We start from the raw sequence: 20,783 nt of genomic DNA on the forward strand, positions 1-20,783 counted from the left end.
TAGTCTTTTTATGTAAAGCACAATCTCATAGTTTTAGATAAGTATACAAAAAAATCCAATTATAGATGTTTAAGCGTCACGAACTAAAACTACAAAGTAAAAATGATCAAAATGATTAGATACGTAAACCAATCAATTGTTGTTCTGTTGTGTGAATAGTTACTGAATGCAATTGTAAAGGAAAAATCAGCAAACACTAGTCAATTGCTAGTCAAGACATTGAAGTTGTTGTTTTTGCATAGATTAAGTTTAAAGAGTTGTAAGAGTCTGAACGAGTGTACTATGAATGCGAATAAGACTTTTTCAATGCAGCTGTTCAATAGTCATCAATCGATTAAGCAACAAGAATATATTGATAACTAACTAAAACTGAGGCAAACAAAAATCATCTATAAAAGAGGAAGAAAGCAACATCCGAAATATTCAAATCAACACAAAAAAAACACTCGCTACATTAAACATACCTAAAAACACATAGTTCTAGTTGTTAGTAACTGCGAGTGCTCTCAGAGCCATGCTTAGTGTTTTTGGATGTACAAGTAGCCGCTCCCGTCCATTGAGTATTTTTGTTAGATGCCTACTGCCAATGTGGAATAAAAACAAACACTCAAAACGCTTGTAAACCTCATATTAAAAGAGTGTAAACTCGATGTTAGAATTAATAACAGAAGAGAAACTAACGTAAAAGGATAATTATATATATATGCATGAAAACAAAGGACTTAAGGTCTTTTTATTTGATATACGCCCATTGAATTCTGATTACGATGAACATGACTCAAAGTGATTTATATTGTACACTTAATAGGAACATTTTAATTTAAAAAAATAAGTACGGTAAGATATTTTTTCTTACGTAGAACAGTATACATATAGGATAGAAATGACAGTGATTTCTTTAGTAGTTCCTATATCAATGCAGAGATAACTATATATGATATTTCATACAACTTTATTTAAACCGTTTTAGAATAATATGATGTGTTTAAGTTCGCCTGCCGAAATAAATTCAAACAATTATTTTTACATTAAAAAAATAATATTTTGTGTGTATACTATCTGTGAGATGGTCCTTCGTATTCCTTCTCTGGTATTCCATTATAGAAATACAAAATAATCAGTCTAAATTATCTATTATTGAGTCATATAAGACATTTTCATACTCTTTTTCTTTCAACAAATTCAAGACAGGTTGTCAACATCATTTGAGTGTTCCCGTTACTATATAGATTTGCATTGTTGAATATCGTAACATATATAATGAAAAGTATTTTTGACATGTTTGATTATTCATTACTTGTTGTCAATCGATAACAATAGTGTAAATAAACTCATCGTAGATACCACGACTCAATTTAGTACATACGCCAGACGCGCGTTTCGTTTACAAAAGACTCATCAGTGACGTTCGAATCCAAAAAAGTTAAAAAGGCAAAATAAATTACGAAGTTGAAGAGCATATGAACAATCGATAATGTGGCAAATAATAGCGCACTCATATCATCATATTTCAATTTATTTATTTATATTTTTAAAACTTAGAAAATTATTTAAAAACTTCATGAGTAAAAGTGAACATTCACATGCCTTGTACTGTTTATTTAGAGTATTTTTTCGAAAAACCTTATTTTATCAGTTATACATTTTATCGCATCTGCTACTTTTTTTCATTGTTGAAGGCTTAAAGGATGGAATTGTATCTATTGATGTAAGAAATCAAATCAAAGTGAACACCAGTCATTGTTTGTAGGACCATCATAGTATATATTTTAAATATATGATCCGACGTGTCTGTATATGATTTGTCGACATGAACAGTACTACTGTTTTTATTATACACGGCCCGAGTTTTTTTAAAAGTTGAGTTATTTTGTACTTTTCACATTTATTCTTTATCCTTTTGTACTCTTTTGTTGTCTATAATGTATCTTGTGTACCATTTTTTGCTATTCATTATTTTTTTGTCATATTTCTCATTCTGTATACTCCTCTACACCTTCCTATAAGCACATATTTTTTAATATAAAAAAAGTTACTGATATGTAAGCTCGACCTTTTACACAAATCTTACAATAAATTTCAAAGTTGAATATTTGATTCGGTTGAGTAATCATTTGAGTAACTCGGTCTTTATCTCACATATTGAACTCGATGGCGGAACCTTAGATCAATGTATTAATTGCCAATACGATAAGATGTTGCAGACCATAGAACAAACATGTGAAAATGTCTATTTAAGGCAAATAATGTACAAGGAAATGTCTATGATTCTGATTAAAATTGGTAAAAGTAGAAAGAAATATCTATTCCTGCTGTTAAATCGGGACGCCAGTCCAGAAAAACGCGCAGCTATCGAAACAAATGATAAACGGGACACTCTGCTTTGTTATTCGCAATTTTACAGCAAATAAAAAAACTCAGGAGAAAAAAATGTTTTCTAAAAATGCGTTACACATGTTATATATAGAATCAGCACACACAAAAACGAAGCTGATCTAAGTTAACGGTAAGAATTTTATGTTTAACTTATCATCTGTATAACATGTCGTCTTTCAATAATATAGCAAAAAGTATTTTCACCTACAATATGTAATAATGTGCAGCTTTGATAATCGTTACATTAGAAGGTCAGTAGTGGACACTTTCTTTGACCAAAAACCATGAAGTATCACATGTGTCATTCATATGTCAAAATTCAAATTTTAAGATTAATTGTTTGAAGAAGATTTTCCCATTCTATAGATCTCAGTTGAAATTTAAATAATAGAATATAATATAAAACAATTCTTTAATTATCATGCATAAAACAAAAGTAGTTCACATGTATATGTAGGAGTAAGAATCCTTACGCAGCTGATAATAAACCATGTCACAATAATCTCTTCACATAATAATATGAAGAATATAATTAATAAATGTGCAAAAAATAAACAACGAAAGGATTTAAAAGGATTTGTCATGCAAACGTAGATTATTTTCATGTGTGAATATGTTTGATTTTTTTTTTATATCTATGTTTATTTTTCTTTTTTGGGAGGAGGGGGATCTAATTGTACTGTTTATGTTTAATTGTCGTGCTACCCATTAGAGGCCTTCAATTTGAAAAATGAATATTTCTATTCTATATGAAGTTTCTCAATTTCGTAAATATAGACTCATTTCTCATGTTTTAACTTATTTCTTAACATATTCTGAGTAACTCAGTGAATATATTTGTAAAAAAATGCCTGGGACTATATTCCTGAACGATGAAAATATTCATTGAAAAGACTAAATCCCAATATATGTACATGTTATAATGGTTTACTTTTTTAAAATTGTTATTTGGATGGAGAGTTGTCTTTTTTACACTTACACAACATATTCTTATATCTATGTATAACATATATTAGTCGAGCAAATGTGAATAAGATCCTAATGAAGATGTAAGCGACACATCCAGAGAACGTCATATGCATTGCATGGGTTTGTTAGAAACAGATGATGTGTATTATTCAACGATATTGTCAATGGGAAAAACTAACCCCTCTAAAACAAAACATCACAATTAACTCATTACTGTACACTATTGACATAGAAATATTTCAATATTGTATTAAATTCTTCAATGAAATGTTTATAAATTTTCGAACCGATATAGCAAGGTTCCTTTTTTATTTATTTAAAATCTTACTTTTTAAAAGCTATTAGTGCAGATATTACAAAAAAACTTTCGTATAATCTAGTTACAATTTACGTTTTTTTTTCACATGATATCATAGCTATTTCAATCCCAACTGATTAAACATTGTGCATGTTGTGTTTGCATTCCCAATTAGATTAAAGTGTATAACTGTGTAGCTTAACTGTCTTAACCTATACCTCATAGTTATCTTTAGAACAGTTTATTAGTTAGTCGCTTATAATTATAATCATTGTTTATCAAATATTTCGTTGCGTGGGCGCTAATCACCTATGCCTATGATCTTTTGGATACCATTAGGTACATGGTATGTTCAATTATATATAATGGCGGAAGCAGGTTCTTAAGAAACTAATCATTGACATGCACCTTGCATATGCATTATTTTGCGAAATAAGACGACTGTAATGAAATCTTAATTACGTCAGTCTATTTCTGCTGTAATTCAACTGATATTTTATCGTATCACTGCTTTCGTATAAGATATTTGAAAAATATTTGTATTCCAATTTATGAGCCCATGAAAGCAAAGTTATTTACAATTATTAATTAAATAATTGACAAAATAATTTTGATAATAGTAATTATAAGATATAAAGATTATAATGATCTTAATTCTAAAATCTAACATCACAACCAGGCCATACTAATCAACATGACTACATTTTCTCACCAACTTATCTTTCCTGGTTTAATTACCAAAACCTTTTAACTGATAAATGATAAATATTCTAATTAATAAGATAAAATTTGCAATAGAAGTGATGATTGCAACAATCTGAGTATTTATTTAAAATATGCAGAAGGATTATACTTTCCACCTTGACATGTAGTTCAATATTACCTTTGTATTGGTAAAATATTAGTTAAAATTCACTTGTAACATATGATGAATTGTAAACTTATGTTCAGTAGTTGTCGTTTGTTGATGGGGTTCATAAGTGTTTCTCGTTTCTTCATTTTTATATTGTATATACCGTTAGTTTTCCCGTTTGAATGGTTTTACATTAGTATTTTGGGGGGCCATTTATAGCTTGCTGTTCGGTTTGAGCCAATGTTTCGTGTTAAAGATCTTAACTTGACCTATAATGGTTTACTTTTACAAATTGTGACATAGATGGAGAGTTGTTCATGTCTCACATATTTTTATATCTACTATAAATTTAGAATGTATTCTTAGTGTGATTACTCTTTCATCATTGACTATGTGTTGGTCATAGAGTGTAAGCGTTTGTTCAGAAGAGTAGTATTTGAATATATACTTTTTTCGGAACACACAGTATTATGATTCACAAATGCGGACGCAGTATAAATAGCAGTAAAAACATAAAAATCTATGTCTTTGTATTTAAGTACTGGTAGAAGTCTTTGGCATCTATACATCTGGTTAAGGAATTAAGTTTAAATTTTTTTAATGTTATGCAGGAGATGAAGTGATTATGATGAATCGTTGTCCATTATCTGCAGGATTTAATACCACCTCTTCATAAACTGAGTGCCGCTGTAAATACATGAATATGACAAATTACCAAATATTCATCAGGAACAATGAAACACATATTTTCTAAATTACTGAAATCTTTCAATTTTAAAGTTAATCATGTTAATATTAAGAAAGTAAGTTTGCCGTCCATTGTTATTCAAAAAAATGTAAGCACAAACGCTGAAATGTCTCGGCTGATTAGCTTATCTTACTTGAACTTATATTGAAAGTCGTAATATGAGGTATTTCTAAAAACTATAACATACACTTAACATTATCAATAATCATTTAAAATGAGGTCAAGGCCAGATGAACACTTTAATACAGACATGTTAACATTATACCATACACAACATAATATTAGCCGGCTACTAGTAGATCATAGAAACAGACTTAGCTAAAAACGCAAACTGAACATTGTCAAATGAACAATTGAAAGGTCCATTTGATCATGTATATGCCAGAAAACATGTACACTATGCAATTATTCCATAAACCAAATATAGCTGACGTACTGCATATAGTATCTGTAAGCAGACATTGACCACAAAACCACGAAAATGAAGTCATTGTCGGATGAACCCTACCAGACAAAAATGTGCACCGAAAATCATTTCATACATCAGATACAGTGTTCTGCTTGCTTATAATATTTTCAAAAAAAAATAACCTATCCAACATGTATTAACATTGATCACAGATCCATGAAAATGAGGTCAGCGTCAGTTGAAACCTGCCAAACGGACATGTACTATGTGTGATCATTACATATACTTAATATACTAGTAATGGTAAATGGTGATAGTATCGGAAAAGGACTTGACAACGAAAACTAAACACTTGATCATTGATTCATGAAATGAGATAAAGATCAAGTGAACCAGAAATGTAGAACTCTCGGATCCCAATAACCATAAAAAGTAATCATTTTACCCATATCTAATGAGTGTTTTACAGGAAAAACAAAACAATCATCTTTTCAAGCTAAGTCATGAATATGATGCTAAGGACGATTGACATTTCGCAGACGAAGCACCTGAGATTACACTATATATACATTTATCAATACATGGAATTATTACTTTACTTTAAATAGTAACTTATTGTAAAATGAATCAAATAAAAGAAAGTAAATCATTTGATAAAAATAGATGTTCAAGAAATATGTTCACATATTGTTAAATACTTTTCGTTTTAAATATAACTTATTTTCTTTTAGAAATCACAGTAAATTTGAACCAAAAATTAGTCATTCTCTCAAGATAGCATTAGTTGATAGAAGATAGGTAAGTGGATTTCAATTCTGCTACATGTAGATACATTAAAATAACTAGTGTGTACATGTAATTATGATATCAAGGCGTATTATAACAAAAAGATAATGGATATCCAACTGTGATACAAAGTCAGTACATGTACAGCTAAAAACACATAAAGCAAAGAAACAGCGCTTTTATTTCTGTTTTTTTTTATCTTACAGTCACAGCAAGGGCTTCGACACAGAGCACGTCATTTAGTTGAATACATTCATAAATGTTTCCTTTTAAGTTTTGTCTTACTTGCGCTAAGACTCAATTAAACAAAACGTTTGCCAACAGGTCGTTTTTATGATAAGGGTTTTGTATGTTCCTTATCGTTAAGGTCCCCCTTTATGTTGACACAGATGATAGGCGCTAACATCTCAATCGATACGTTCGCGCGTTCATGTCAACATCTTATAGACTTTTTTAAGAGGGACATATACTCGACACAAAATGTACTCCAGCATGTTAAAGAAATAACATAAATGATATATATTGTTCCTATCGTAAAGGGTTGACCAATTCAATACGTATGTAACTGAATTCATAAGCTTTTTTTTTTGTCGTCTAATTTGTAAATTTCGCGATTGAAATATTGACTGAAGGAAAATATACAAGGTGGTTAAAGGTTGTTGATGCATACATAACAGGACATGCATTTTGTATAAATGTGTCAACGATAACGTTTTCGCTGTGGTTAGCTAGAGTTCATTCGATGTTCATATCGAGGTTTTATTTCATAACTTTATTTTTGTATAATCTAAATGGATGTCCAAGATTTGAACATTGGAAATGTATGTTTATCATGGTTATAAGAGATTTAAAAATCGGAATGTATATTTTGCATGAAAGTCCGAGATTTAAAAATCGGATGTATATTCTACATGGATGTTCGATCTTTCAACAGTGTAAGTATGAATGGGCAGTATTTGATTTTTGGAATGTGTGTTGAACATGGTTGTCAGGGTTTAAAAGATCGGAATTTCTACATAGATTGATGAGATTTGAACATCAGACATCTACTGTTGCCAACTGTTATACAACATTTTCGGGACGAACATATAGGTATGGGATAATCTAGAGCAATCGCGCGATACGTATTATATTTTTTTTGTTTGGAGAAAGATTTTTTTAATTTCTTAAATCTTCGTTTGGCTAGAAATCTTTGATGCAATGAGTTTGGTATACACATTGTATTTGCAGAGTAATCTGGTAATGTTTTCTGCAAGTTACATTTTCCTTTACTTTTTGAAAATACTTTGAAAGTTAAAAAAAAATAAAAATAAATAAGATAAAATTGAAATAAATCAAATTAAACCTACTCGACAAAAATCGTCGCGTTTGCTGTTCTTTGTTTTTTTCTTGTTTTGTCCTACAAAATAAATATTGTAATGAATCTAATTAATCATCATTATGTATGCTGCAAATAATTAATTACATTCTAAACTAATTGACATTTCGTAAACCAAGAATGCTATGTTGGTATATGCACCACCCTAACAGAATAGATTTAAAGTAGGTAACGATGTAACATTCGTGTACAGAAAAGGATGCGATAGGGCAGGCAACAAAAAAACTTTAAAAAAAAAATGGATTTCTGATTTGAAAAAAAATTGTTCCTTCCTAATTTATTCCATCTAAGGAGTGTTTTTTTTCACGAGAACATAAACGTTTGTTTTTTACAATAAATTTTCTTTAAAAAGTGCACATGTAGAAAATTTAAACTACATATCAAACAAATCACATATCTATACATGAAGATAGTTACCTGCATACACGATTTTTTTAAATCGTGCGTAGAAAGCAGACACCAACAATATCATAATTATGCAGCATAAGCAGGTGGAAATGTAAGCCACTAGATTAATTGAATACGATTGTCTTGTAGCTACAAAAATAAATAATGACAAACACAATTATAAACAAGAATGTGTCCATAGTACACGGATGCCCAACTCGCACTATCATTTTTATGTTCAGTAGACCGTGAAATTGGGGTCAAAACTTTAATTTTGAATTAAAATTAGAAAGATCATATCATAGGAAACATAAGTTTCAAGTTGATTGGACTTTAACTTCATCAAAAACTACCTTGACCAAAAACTTGAACCTGAAGCGAACGGACGCACGGACGCACAGACGGACGAACGGAGGCACAGACCAGAAAACATAATGCCCCTCTACTATCGTAGGTGGGGCATAAAAATAAATTAAGGAATAACTAATCGAAGAATTCAATAAGAAAGTGACCAAACAACACATTATTTAACGAATCCTTTGATTAGTTATTTTTTTAGTACATTGGCATATGGAATTATCTCTCTTTGTTCAGTTGCATGTCGACGAAGAAATGTTCATAGCCGAAAATGTTACACTGGCTTCCAAAACCACAAATAGTAAGGTCATACATTTATTGAATATATGGAGGATTTTTATTGCTGGTGGGGTCCAGATCTATGGCACATATAACGCCACAAACGCCATTCTATTGAATCTAGTTTTTGTTTTCTCCAAGTCTATGGCAGATTTTTAAATTGCATTATAATCCAGGTCAAGGGCAAACTATAGCTTCACAATTGAAAAGTGTCATATGGAATTACTCAGGACTCAAAAACTAATACACTTGAAAGATTTTCTGCTTTCTTTCTTAATTTCTATATGGTTTATAAAAATATGCGACCTTTTATCTAGGGAAGGGTCAATATGTTCTGCATCATCCATATCCCACGATGGATAGAGCAACTTTGTTTAGAATTGAATCTTGCAAGCAAATAATTATATTTAATATTGTTGCTACGGTTTGCTAAGTATATAGAATTAGGGATTAAATCACAGAATAACAATTTGATTTTAAATAGCATCAGTTAAAAGAGGTTGATCATCACCCAAAGAAATATCATATTAAAAGGCAAACTGTGCATTTACACTGCAGTTTGGTTTGTTAAAAAAATCTTTTTAAATGGTTAGTATTTTAACAGTAGCCAAATCTATCTAAGATCAACTTTGCCTGAGTTACATGAAACCTTAGTTTTCTTATAATGGCTGGGTAAAAAAGTTTTCATGCACAGAGTAAGAAGTTCTTATTTATATTATCCTGTCGGAACATCATTCACTCGTAAAGTTTGTTTCAGAATATATCATTTCCTCACTTCGGAATCCTTATAGCTACCTTTTTGATTCGGTTTACCACAATGAAAGTCAATTTCACAAATGGTTATAGATATTCACCCATTACAGACCTTTATATGTTTACTTACAAATGTTTTGTCCGTAAGCTGGGACGAGTGCCGAATTCAGATCATGCCATAAATTTCACCACTAGAAAATCCGCCATAGAATAGGTTTAGGAAGTAGTACATATTCTAGCCAAAATAGTTCCTATGCATAGCTGTATATTTGTCAATAAGTCAAATATTTGAGTAGTATTGGTATTAAATTCAAAGCTTTTTTTATCAATGTAGAAGTTTTTCAAATTATAATAGAAGGGCACATTTGCCCTGTTGTTCAGATAGTAGGTTTTTGTACTATCCAACTTCCGGGAACCTGTACTCTATTTTTTTTATTAAATGTATGTTGTTTTGTTTACCTCTTTGCAGGACAAGGTTTAGTTTTGACATGAATTGACTGCCATTTTATTTACACTTTAGACAAAGAAACCATTAATGCTTGAAATTGCAGAATTCAACATAGAATGCAATAGGGCTATAAATTAGTAATTTTGCACCTATTAAAAATTTGCCTTAATTTTGGACTTACACACATCTTTCATAGATGTTATGATATGATATGTCCCAAAGTTATATTTCATACAGAAAACATGTTTCCATGGAGAATCCTTTTCTTTGGTTATTCACAATAACTACAATTATGGGTAACAAGTATGACCCTAATTACAAATCTAATAGGCAGATATAATCATTTCATGTTTTCACTATACATAATAAATCTATAAATGATGACTCCTCTATTGAATTCGCGATACAAAGTAACAAAATATTATACAAATGTCATGACCTAATAATCGTTTATTTGGACCTTGGTTAATAAAGTATCTATGTATACATAATATATATATATAGACGCGTGTACATGTGTGTTTCTAATATGATAAATACTAAGTACAAAGCATATATAATCACTTACATATTGCATGTGATTCAAGTGTTTGAATTGTCACATTGTCTGTATTATCACTCTTTCCTATGACATTAAGTGCATACATGTAAACTAAATACTTCATATTTTCTAGGAGACCTTGAACCTTTTTGTGACGTTCATTAGATGAAGTTGCAATTGTTGTCCAGTTTTGATCCATTATTGAACGATAATTTATGGTAAAACTTTGAGGATATCTACCATTGAATCCTGCATTCCAAGTGACTTCAAAACTAACACGTAATGGTTTAACGGTAAAATTGCTCGGTTTATCTGGTACAGCTTTAAAATATGACATATTATATAAGTAATTGCAACTATCAGAAATTAAGCAATAAGGATTCTTAAAGTCTGTTCTTATATGTTCTTCTTTGGCAGTAGTGAAGATTAAATTCCTTAATCAATTTAAATTTTGAAATTATCTATAATAGATGTCTTTTCGTCATGATAAGAAATCACGTCGTCTGAATTCCTGCTGTTGGCTTTGAATATATTAGTTAAACCTACAATGTATGAGGATGGGTGTATCTAACTTACGCCAAAATAGTATTTTCAATTCAGAATGATAGTTTTCAATAATTTCGAAGGGGTTCTCTCAGTGATTCGACCAAACATGTATTTAATATGTTATTGAAAAGCATAATAAATTCAGGGTGTTTCATTTAACGACATTTTTGGTTTAAAAATTATTGAAACAAATTAAAGTTAAATAAAAATTGATCGATATGCAAACTAAATATAATATAAATATATCAAAATACTCACTGCCTTCTAGTAAGTCTTTTGAACAACTTGAATTTCCGTGCTTATTGGACAAATAAACGGTGTAAACAGTATCAAAGTCTGTGTCTGTTAGATTATATATAAGAAGATTCACAGTAAATGTTGTTAGATTTACTAATACCCCATGTATTTTAACGGGTGTACTTGTTTGACTTTTCTGACATTCGTATTTTGAAGAACCCTTCAGCTGAAATCGACCTTTCTGCCATGTACTATTTACAGGTGTTCTGCTATACACAATAAATGTAATAGAAACCGGCTCTGTTCTTGTCCTTATCTCTGTGCTTTTATTTTGAGGAATACAATAGGGCTTTCCTACAAATATAGAAAACAAACATACAAAAATACACATAAAACTGTTTTTTTTTTTAAATTACTGGCACTTTATTATACAAAACCAATGAAACATTCTTCATAAAACTTCTATCATTTGATATGTTCTTGTGATTGAACTTCTCTTTTGGTTGTACATTGAAAGTACTTAAATATATCACATTTACAGAAAAGGCATGCCTTTACAAAGATAATACCGGCGTCACAAATCAGCGTATAGCTCTGACGTACGCCGGGCGTGGTAACAATCATGTACGCTGCCAATACGCTAGTAATTTTGGATTCATTCAACCTGTCAATCATATCTGTATCGTGTGCACAACGAGCTTTAAGAGGGTATTGGGCGTACATAGGCATACCTAAGCGTTTATCGGGCGTTCAAGTAACCTATGTTAGCGTATGTCTGACGTTTGACTAACGTAGATGGAATTCACGCTACAGAAGGAAAAAGTCACTTACACGTATTTGAGACGCGTCCCAGTCGTATTAAAGACGATAATCCGTGCTTTCGTCATGTCTGATGCGTATTATTATGTGGTGTTTGTTGTAAACACACACCCGCATACGTTTTAGTTAAAGTCGAACAATCTTGCAGCATATACAACGTGCCCAAAATGTGTCTCAAACTTATCAGTAGTGTTTTCAACGCACTTGTAGCGTATGAATTACGTGCATGTAGCGTACATGTACTAGTATACGCTAGACAAAGGCTTAAGCTGGATGAAACTTTTTATTCTGTCTAAAAAAATTTCCTCGAGTTATAGCGTTCATAAGCGTGTATACTTGCATTTCGACATACTTCATACTTATGCAACGCGCGTTTAACGATTGCTTAGTACTGCTCTGGCGTACTACTTACGTTCACCGACTTTGTCAATTTTCTCTGTACGTCTGGTGCACGCTGTTCCATACGCCAATGTATGACGCCGGCATAAAGGCGTTTTTGAAAATTTCCTTTTGCGATTAATTTCAAAATGTGTATGTCATTCTAATAAATTGCCTTACAGTGTAATATTTACCCATCAATTATTAGGTTTTTTAAAATCTTTGGCTGAAAATTCCGGAAAACAGATGAGATGATAGGTATTTGTCCTTAAAAGGTACATTTCTGTATTCTACAATGATTTTCTTTAAATATAGTCAGCTCTTATTTTTTATCTGGCATCTTCAGGACATTTTGTTCTTAATCTATCAACTATGCTATATATCAGTTTTAAACTTAAAAGGCTGGAAATTTTTTAAATCATGTGTACAGGAACAGAAGATAAATTACGTGTAAAACTTACCGTATGCAGACAAGTTGTTGATGAGAATTACGATATACAGATATACTTTACGTGCATTCACAATTCAATTGAAATGGATTTAGCTAAGGAAGAGTCAATATGACCTTATGCAAATAAAATCAGTGTAAAGTGTTGCCCTATGTATATAATATATTACAAGTTTAAACATTTGACATATTTTGGGATATTTATCGACAAAACTGTATAGCCATGCGTAGCATATTCTGATTTAATTATTTTCTTATAGAGTAAAATTCAGCCTACCAAGCTAAGACCGGTGCCACGTACATGTGCAGCAAGAACTGCTTACCCGTATGGGCAACTGAAATTATTCCTGTATTTGGTTGGGTTCGAGATCTCATTCTTTCGGTTCTATGTTGTATTTTAAATACTTTTGTTTGTCTTTTTACCTTTTGTTTTGGATTTTTTTGCCTTGACATTATCAATTTGAATGTTCCTTTCGTATTTTTGGCCTCTCTTCTATATATATAAATAAGTAGCATAACTTTATTATTGATTATGTCTGGGGAAAATCAATATATAATCAGGATCACACTTCTATTATTACGAAATTGCTAGACGGAATATTTCCCAATACATTGAATGTAAACATTGGTCAGGTAAATATATTTCTACGATTTTGTACAAATTGTATTTAGTTTAAACGAAAGAAGATTGATACAGAGCTTTAGAATGAACATCGTCTCATCTAATTTGAATCAGAATCAAATATAGATATACTATGATTCAGTTTTAGACAGGTTGTATAAAATGGCGTGTAAAAGGGGGGGGGGGTATATTACAATCATGGAGCATGAACACAGCGTACATGTGTTTTTTTTATAGGAATAAAGTATATCAAACTCTTTAGTTTATAGGTAGCACGGTAGATTTAGCATTCCAGAATTTAGTATGCTCTTTTGTGTACCCTACTTAAGTCAATGTATTTGAAAAATGTGATTTGGAAAAAGAAGCACCAGCTGAACATACTTCCCAAAACTGAGGGATGAATCAGGTGTAGAAAAATATGAAACAATTGTACATACGAGTGAAAATGAATTTTTGAAAAAGTATAGTGAAAGAACTTCAGTTCAGTGTTTATGTAGAATATTTGACAGTGTAAGAAATAAACTGAAAAGTGGTGCAAATTCTTAAATTGCCATCATTATTCATTATGGCCCGGAAATACAACCGTGCACCCTATAGCCTTATGTTAAAGGAGTACATGTTTAATCAAACGCTTGGTGACGTAAAGTCTTACCAGGAAAATAAACATCTTTAAATCCACGTTGCATTGTATTGTTATGCTCATCGGGAATGCCATTGCTAACTTTACAAACGTACAGGCCATCAAATGAGTAGATTGGATTATCATCATCATCATTGAAATCAAACTTAAGTAAATTTGTTGCATTGTTTATCATCCTTAGTCTGTGCCCATCCATCGACAAATGTTCCCAGTTTGAAAACGTGTAATTATTCGGAAATCCAGTGGCATTACAAAGAAGTGAAGAGTTTGGAAGTAGTTCAATATGCATTATAGGGGCATCTGCAAATACAATTTATAAAACTTGCATAAAATTATAATATTTGTTTGAATGTGCTAGTGTTTTAACAGTTATCAATTAAAACATGAATTAACAATATGAACATTTGTTATTGTCGATTTATAAAAGATCGCTTTATTTCATAAGTATTGTATAATAACAAAGAAGATATTTTTCTTCCGTGAAACTGAAAATTGCGTTACAAAATGCGAAAAGTTTGCAATCGTTCTATAATCCACCTTGACTGGGTTTTTTTTGGGGTTATTTTTTTTTGGGGGGGGGGGGGGGGGATTTTTGTCGTTTTCGTTTGTTTTCGCTGGCGTTGTCAGTTTGCCTTCGAATAATGAAAAAATGTATCTTTTTATATCGTCATCTTATCTATGTCTGGATTAAAGGATTTCATGACTATCCGATTAACGTGCCTCAGTTACAAAAAATATAATTTTCTCACAACGAAACAAAGTATATTTTCATACGAAAAGTAGCTTTTTACTCTTGGTCGCCTTTTAGGAAACGTCTACCTGATAACGAAAGAACAGGAACCTGCTGTATCACGAAAACCTATCTCAAGTTTTATATAAGAGAAAGCTGACGAAGTCTTTGCGAGAACATTATGATGATGTTTAAGAATGTATCACCTCCGGGGGGTATTTTTTTATAATTTCTTGGCTATTTAGGAAAACCATTTTGGACTGTGAAATGAGATAACGCTCTTACCGCCTTTGATGTTTTTAGATGATAGTAGAATTCGCGGCAAAATCGGTAGTAATATTCATTTGTGCCTTTGATAGACAACACTCGAAATACTTACTCAGATTATCAACTGATATTTGTTGTTTATTCCCATGTTATATTTTTACACCAGTCCCAGGTTACGGAAGGGTTGTCGCCTACAAACATATTATTCCTTGTGTGCCTATCCTAGCCCTAATTGAGTGGTAATCGTTAGTTCATTCCTGTTATTTGTCTCGTAATTTATTTTGTTATAAATTTGGTCGTCAGTTTATTTAATTTTGTTGCATATTTTTCATGTTGGGGTCTTTAGTAGCTGAATGTACGAAATGTTTCTTTTCATTGATGAAGGCTGTGCCGTTGCGTGTAATTTCTTCTACCAACTTCATTTAAACTTTGATAGATAGTATTCTCATTGGCAAGAAAACCATATCTATTAACTATATGCATAAGACCATTTTACAACATGGAATAAACAAAATGGCAGAAAGAAGTGATATAACAAGAAAATAAAGAATAACTTCTCTTCCCATTTGTTAATTTTACTGTTGAACGGTAAAACACCTCTGGTATTGTCTTGCATGAGTAATATATTACAACTCGTACAGTATGCCCGTGTATGTTGTAACTTTTAGGATTCTAATGAATAAAGGCAACAGTAGTATACCGCTGTTCAAAACTCATAAATCCAGCGACAAAAAACTAAATCGGGGTAACAAACTAAAACCGAGGGAAACGCATTAAATATAAGGGAAGAACAACGACACAACACCAGAACGCAACACACACAGAAACGGACCAAGCATCAGACAAAATCCCACGAGAATAACAAATATAACATCAAAACCAAATACATAAATTTGGAATAGACAAGTACCGTGTCACGTCTTATCTTAATATCTCAAAAATAAGAGAAAACAAACGACACAACGTTAAAATGTAACACACACAGAAACGAACAATAATGAACGTAATTAATTTATAAATGGTTAATTGTTAAGTCATGGATTTCGTTACTTCACATTAAATTCAAAACCTGTACTAAATGTGTCCCTGTAGCATACACAGTAACATAACAAACTTTTACGATCCCAGCCATTGAGATAAGAGACATTTATTCTAAACGTTTTCCTATTCATCAAATGTAATTAACTCTTTGATTATTAGGTCTATCCACTTTTCGTGGAAAGACCTTTTGTTTTTCTTCTGATTATTTGTTTTTCTTCTGCCGTCTGAGATGTTTTTTTGTCTTACTCAATATCGAATGAATGTTTTGGCCAATGATGTTGTACAGTAATGGGGGTTTCAAAACTCACCCTGTGTGACCGAACACTTATTCTTAAAGGAGTTATCTCCCCGCTTCCCCTTTTCTTGTTATCGCAATATCTCTAAAACCGTAAAAGATTTTAACAAACTGTTTTCACCAAATTGTTCGTCTACTCTTAAGAATGATTTGGTTTTATTTGACTGGATTGATCAGAAGACATCTTATGGGAGTTATGTCCTTTTGAAAATTTAAGATAGGCGATTTGTTGGATAAATTCATACGTTATACATCGTAGAGGCCTACAGTCTTTCATATGAAGTCCTTTGTGCATTTGAAGGTAATTGAGGTCAAGGTTAAAGGTCAAGGTCATGTTATAATTTTGAATTTTGCTTGTTATCGTTATTCAAAAGAAACTCTGACAGTTAATGATATGATGTGTTTGCCAAATAACTAACAATAAGGGGCTAATTCAACCTATTTCAGTCAAAGTGTTTTGGTTAACCCTTATAGAAGTTTTCTCCACTTATGTATTCGAAATCAGTATTTATCCACAACCAAACTAGTGATTGACCTGGCGTCTTTAGATTTCAGATCACTGACCTATGACCTTCAAATTGAGGTCAAGGTCAAAGGTTAATTTGACGTTCTAGATTTTGATCTTTGCTAAAACATATTTTTTGTTCATAATAAAACAATTAAGTCTTCTGCATATACCTATTCATCTTATTTTTTATTAAATCAGTTTGAAGAACCAAATAACATCAACAAGGAGTGACCTTTTCTAGCATCGTTTTTAAAATTTTATTCTTATTATCGAGGTGGAAAGACCTTCAATTGTTCTCTGAAGAATTGGTTTTTAATTGTTTTCTTTTTTGTATTGGTATACATACTGATGTTGTTATCAGTAAATTAAAACTATTCGTAGTATCATTATTATAAACTGTGACATTTACACTGCTTTGTTCTATAATCTATTGGAATCTTTTATACTTTGGCATTGTGCAAAGTCATGTGTTTCCGTGAATGTTAATGACGTCTTTACACATCATGCATTCAATGTTGGCTGCGTAGTGATTAATCATTTAGTCTTAGACACATGATTTGTTTTATCACTTGGTATTGGCTTTGAACTACATGTACATGTAATGCAAAAAAAAATAATCAAAATTTGGCGGGGAAAAAAATAAAAATAATCAGAACAAATACAATAGGTTTTTCCACAGAAAAGTGGAAAGACCTAATTCGCGATAAATGGGTGTGGCAAGACGTTGACAATGTAATTTTTTTTATAAACTATAATATAAAAAAAATATTATAATATCGGTTTTTGAAATATGAAGAATTATTTTTTCAAACCTATGAATAAAACGTTTAACGTTGCTTTAAATTAATTGTTCTAATGAGAAAGTAGCGTGAAATAAGACCAAATAGTCCGATTTCTAACTAAGTCTTGGTATCGTTTCTTTTTTATCCTATTTCAAAAGTCATCATAATGTATCTAATGGTAAATTAATCGTTTCTTTTGTTGACTAGTGTTAAGTTGCAAAAGACAAAATGTAAGAGATAAAGACTTACACTGGACACTTAACTTTATTTCATCAACACCATATCCAATTGCATTTTTGACCTTGCACTGGTAGACTCCATCTTCTTTTCTTGATATATTATGTATGTAATATTCAAAGTCACGATGTACGATTGCGTCATTGTGTGTCCATATAATAACACTTGGAATTGGGTTAGATTCATACACACAGGTAAGTCTAACGTGATCAAATTCTTTCAACAATGAAGATGGGATAATATTTACTTTTACCTTAGGCAAATCTGAAATAAGCATTTTCTACTTTACCAACACTATTTGAGAACTTGAGAAAGAGAGCGAATTCTAAATATTTAATGGTTTTATTTCGGCAATGTATACTAAGGTTCCCTTTCTTCAAATTATTTGATGTAGCAAGGAATGAGTTTTTAATCACCCATTCTACTTCAATAGAAATTGATTCTTCGATATTAAAGGACAACACCGTTAAAAATATAGTGTTTTTTACTCATACTATGTTATCAAGTATTACAATTAGCTTTTACAGTTTGCAAGGGTGGAATTGAAGATGAGTTTCATTTCCTGAAAATTAAGCGTAAGAATTTAATACAAATATACTCCGGTGTAATTTAACTACTTTAATTTTGAAAATACCGCTTCCCCCACTTTAGTAGCAATATACCAACTTCACCTGCATACAGCGAATACTTTCTCAAATTTCTTTGGTATTCGAAAACTTGCTGTTCCTACTCAAGACTTTGTTAATTGTCACCAGAGTCTGAACAGAAAGTTGATGAATCAATTTGAAAATAAATACTTTGTCCAACAAAATATCTAAAGGAATATATAAAAACTCCGTCAGAAAAAAATCCATAATGTTTTATATATTTAAGTAAACACATGATATCAGGTTATGATATTTATTTAGCATGTGATCACATTTATGAATAGGTCAATCAATCTTTAATTGTTATATTAAACTGCAAACGATATAAAAATGTGACTACGTTTTAATATTTTTTATAAATGTGTGCATTTTTTATATAGACCGAGTCATTTGAATACTTATAATCACGATAATAATGTGTTGGCTCTTGACAAACCAAGGTGTAATACTTACATGTAACGTTGAACTGAATGACGCTTTCAAATGACATGTTCAAACAATGAACGAAGCCTCTGCATGACTGGTTCTGTCCATGGAGATCCAATGTTAACAATACTGTAAGATTTAATATATTCGTATTTTTTGCATGTTGAATAGTTCCATTTGAAATCCAAGAAATCGTCTTCAATCCTGGAACATTATTTGGAAACAGGCATGATAGAGTGAAAGTACTTCCTTCTGGTCTGGTAATCACTTTGCTTTCATTTGGAATTATTAAAATGTCTACAATAGATAAACAAAACAATGACATTCTTTGTTTAAATGACACACCATTACCTTTAATGCGAACCAAATATGACTTTTTCACAGAGTCATCTCCTCTTGGTTGAGGTTTGTAAACTTTAGTTCGTTCTAGTTTCCTATTGAATAAGTACAATATATTGTTCTGTATAGTTTCTGCATTAGGACCTTTGAATTTCTTCTAAGAGAAATAAATCACTTATTGATTACAGCAAAATGCCTTGGGTCTTTATGATAAGGTAATAAATTTGGTTAGCTTGCTTGCAAGCTGAACTGTAAAGTCATTATTAAGTAAGTTATACTACCCTCCTTTAAGAGTAGATTATTCTGAAAGATAACCATTAAATCTGTCTGAAGGACTAGGCTTCTCCGAAAGGAAGGTAATATGCCTAACCTTATAATGACTGCACGGTTCAGCTAGCAAGCAAACTAACCAAAGATATTACCTTTACTTAGCACATATTGGAGGCATTTTGCTGTAATTAACCTTCGAAATTTTGTTATCTTCTGAACATATGAAATTCGAAATACATATAGCCATTCAAAAACATGCATGTGATATTGTATTATTTAATATCAATAATATATTTCAATCGTGCATGCCAACCGTGTTGCAATCCTCGGAATTCGGGTCCCTTCGCGGATTTTGGATCAGGATACTCGATGTATGCGATTTATTGTCTCTTTCGACACATCATTATTTCGAAAATTGAAATAGCAGAATTAGACAAGCATTTGACGTGTTTGTGATATCTTTTATTATGATATTTCCTTTGCAAAAGTCTAGTCACATGCTGCAAAAAAATAGTTTCTGACGAATGCTACACGAACTTGTCAAAATCATTTCGGAATACTAAATAGTTCGGTAATTATTCATAAATGTTACGTTTAAATATGTTCAATTGACCAAAATTGGAGGAGTATTAAAGCAATTCAAATTACTGTTTTAACAGGTTAAGCAATATACCTCATTCATCAATCACTTACTTATTTTTAATAATTATTTGTTTTGTGCATGGACGATAAATAAGAAGTTATTAACACTAAGAAGAAGTAGTGAACCGATAAAATAGCGGTTAATCGATATATTAATAGCGATTAATCGATATAAATAGCGGTTAATCGATAAAATAAGCGGTTTACCGACATATAAATAGCGGTTACTCGATATAAATAGCGGTTAATCGATAAAGTAAGCGGTTAACCGACATATAAATAGCGGTTACTCGATATAAATAGCGGTTACCCGATAAAAATAGCTGT

General features: G+C 31.3%; 2 protein-coding genes across 3 annotated transcripts in view; one reads left to right on the plus strand and one right to left on the minus strand.

Moving 5' to 3' along the window:
• Positions 1–1,593: 1,593 nt before the first annotated feature.
• LOC134721586 (nephrin-like) lies at positions 1,594–19,494 on the minus strand. The gene is made up of 8 exons (XM_063584684.1): positions 19,233–19,494; positions 18,145–18,396; positions 14,285–14,572; positions 11,387–11,719; positions 10,610–10,903; positions 8,235–8,354; positions 7,789–7,838; positions 1,594–5,183 (listed from the first exon to the last, which is right to left on the minus strand). Exons 1-8 carry the CDS (start codon positions 19,267–19,269, stop codon positions 5,100–5,102), a joined length of 1,458 nt encoding a protein of 485 aa, XP_063440754.1. The 5' UTR covers positions 19,270–19,494; the 3' UTR covers positions 1,594–5,099.
• Positions 2,488–20,783, plus strand: part of LOC134721588 (uncharacterized) — a 44,081-nt gene continuing 25,785 nt past the window's right edge. The window contains exons 1-2 of one of the 2 annotated variants that reach the window (XM_063584685.1): positions 2,488–2,506; positions 6,385–6,451. The gene's annotated coding sequence lies outside the window, so the exon portion shown is untranslated. Of the gene's footprint in view, positions 2,507–6,384; positions 6,452–18,266; positions 18,327–20,783 lie in introns of those variants that run through there. The other variant, XM_063584686.1, reaches the window with a different exon arrangement.

Source organism: Mytilus trossulus, chromosome 6 (assembly GCF_036588685.1).
Source record: "Mytilus trossulus isolate FHL-02 chromosome 6, PNRI_Mtr1.1.1.hap1, whole genome shotgun sequence".
In the NCBI taxonomy this organism is placed as follows: Eukaryota; Metazoa; Mollusca; class Bivalvia; order Mytilida; family Mytilidae; genus Mytilus; species Mytilus trossulus.

Excerpts from the sequence above, each read along its gene's own strand:
- LOC134721586 (XM_063584684.1), bottom strand. The coding sequence starts at position 19,269 with ATGTCATTTGAAAGCGTCATTCAGTTCAACGTTACAT. Across the intron at positions 14,573-18,144 it reads AATAAAGTTAAGTGTCCAGT|ATGCCCCTATAATGCATATT; the intron begins GTAAGTCTTTAT and ends TTGTATTTGCAG. Across the intron at positions 8,355-10,609 it reads ACTTGAATCACATGCAATAT|CTACAAGACAATCGTATTCA; the intron begins GTAAGTGATTAT and ends TTATTTTTGTAG.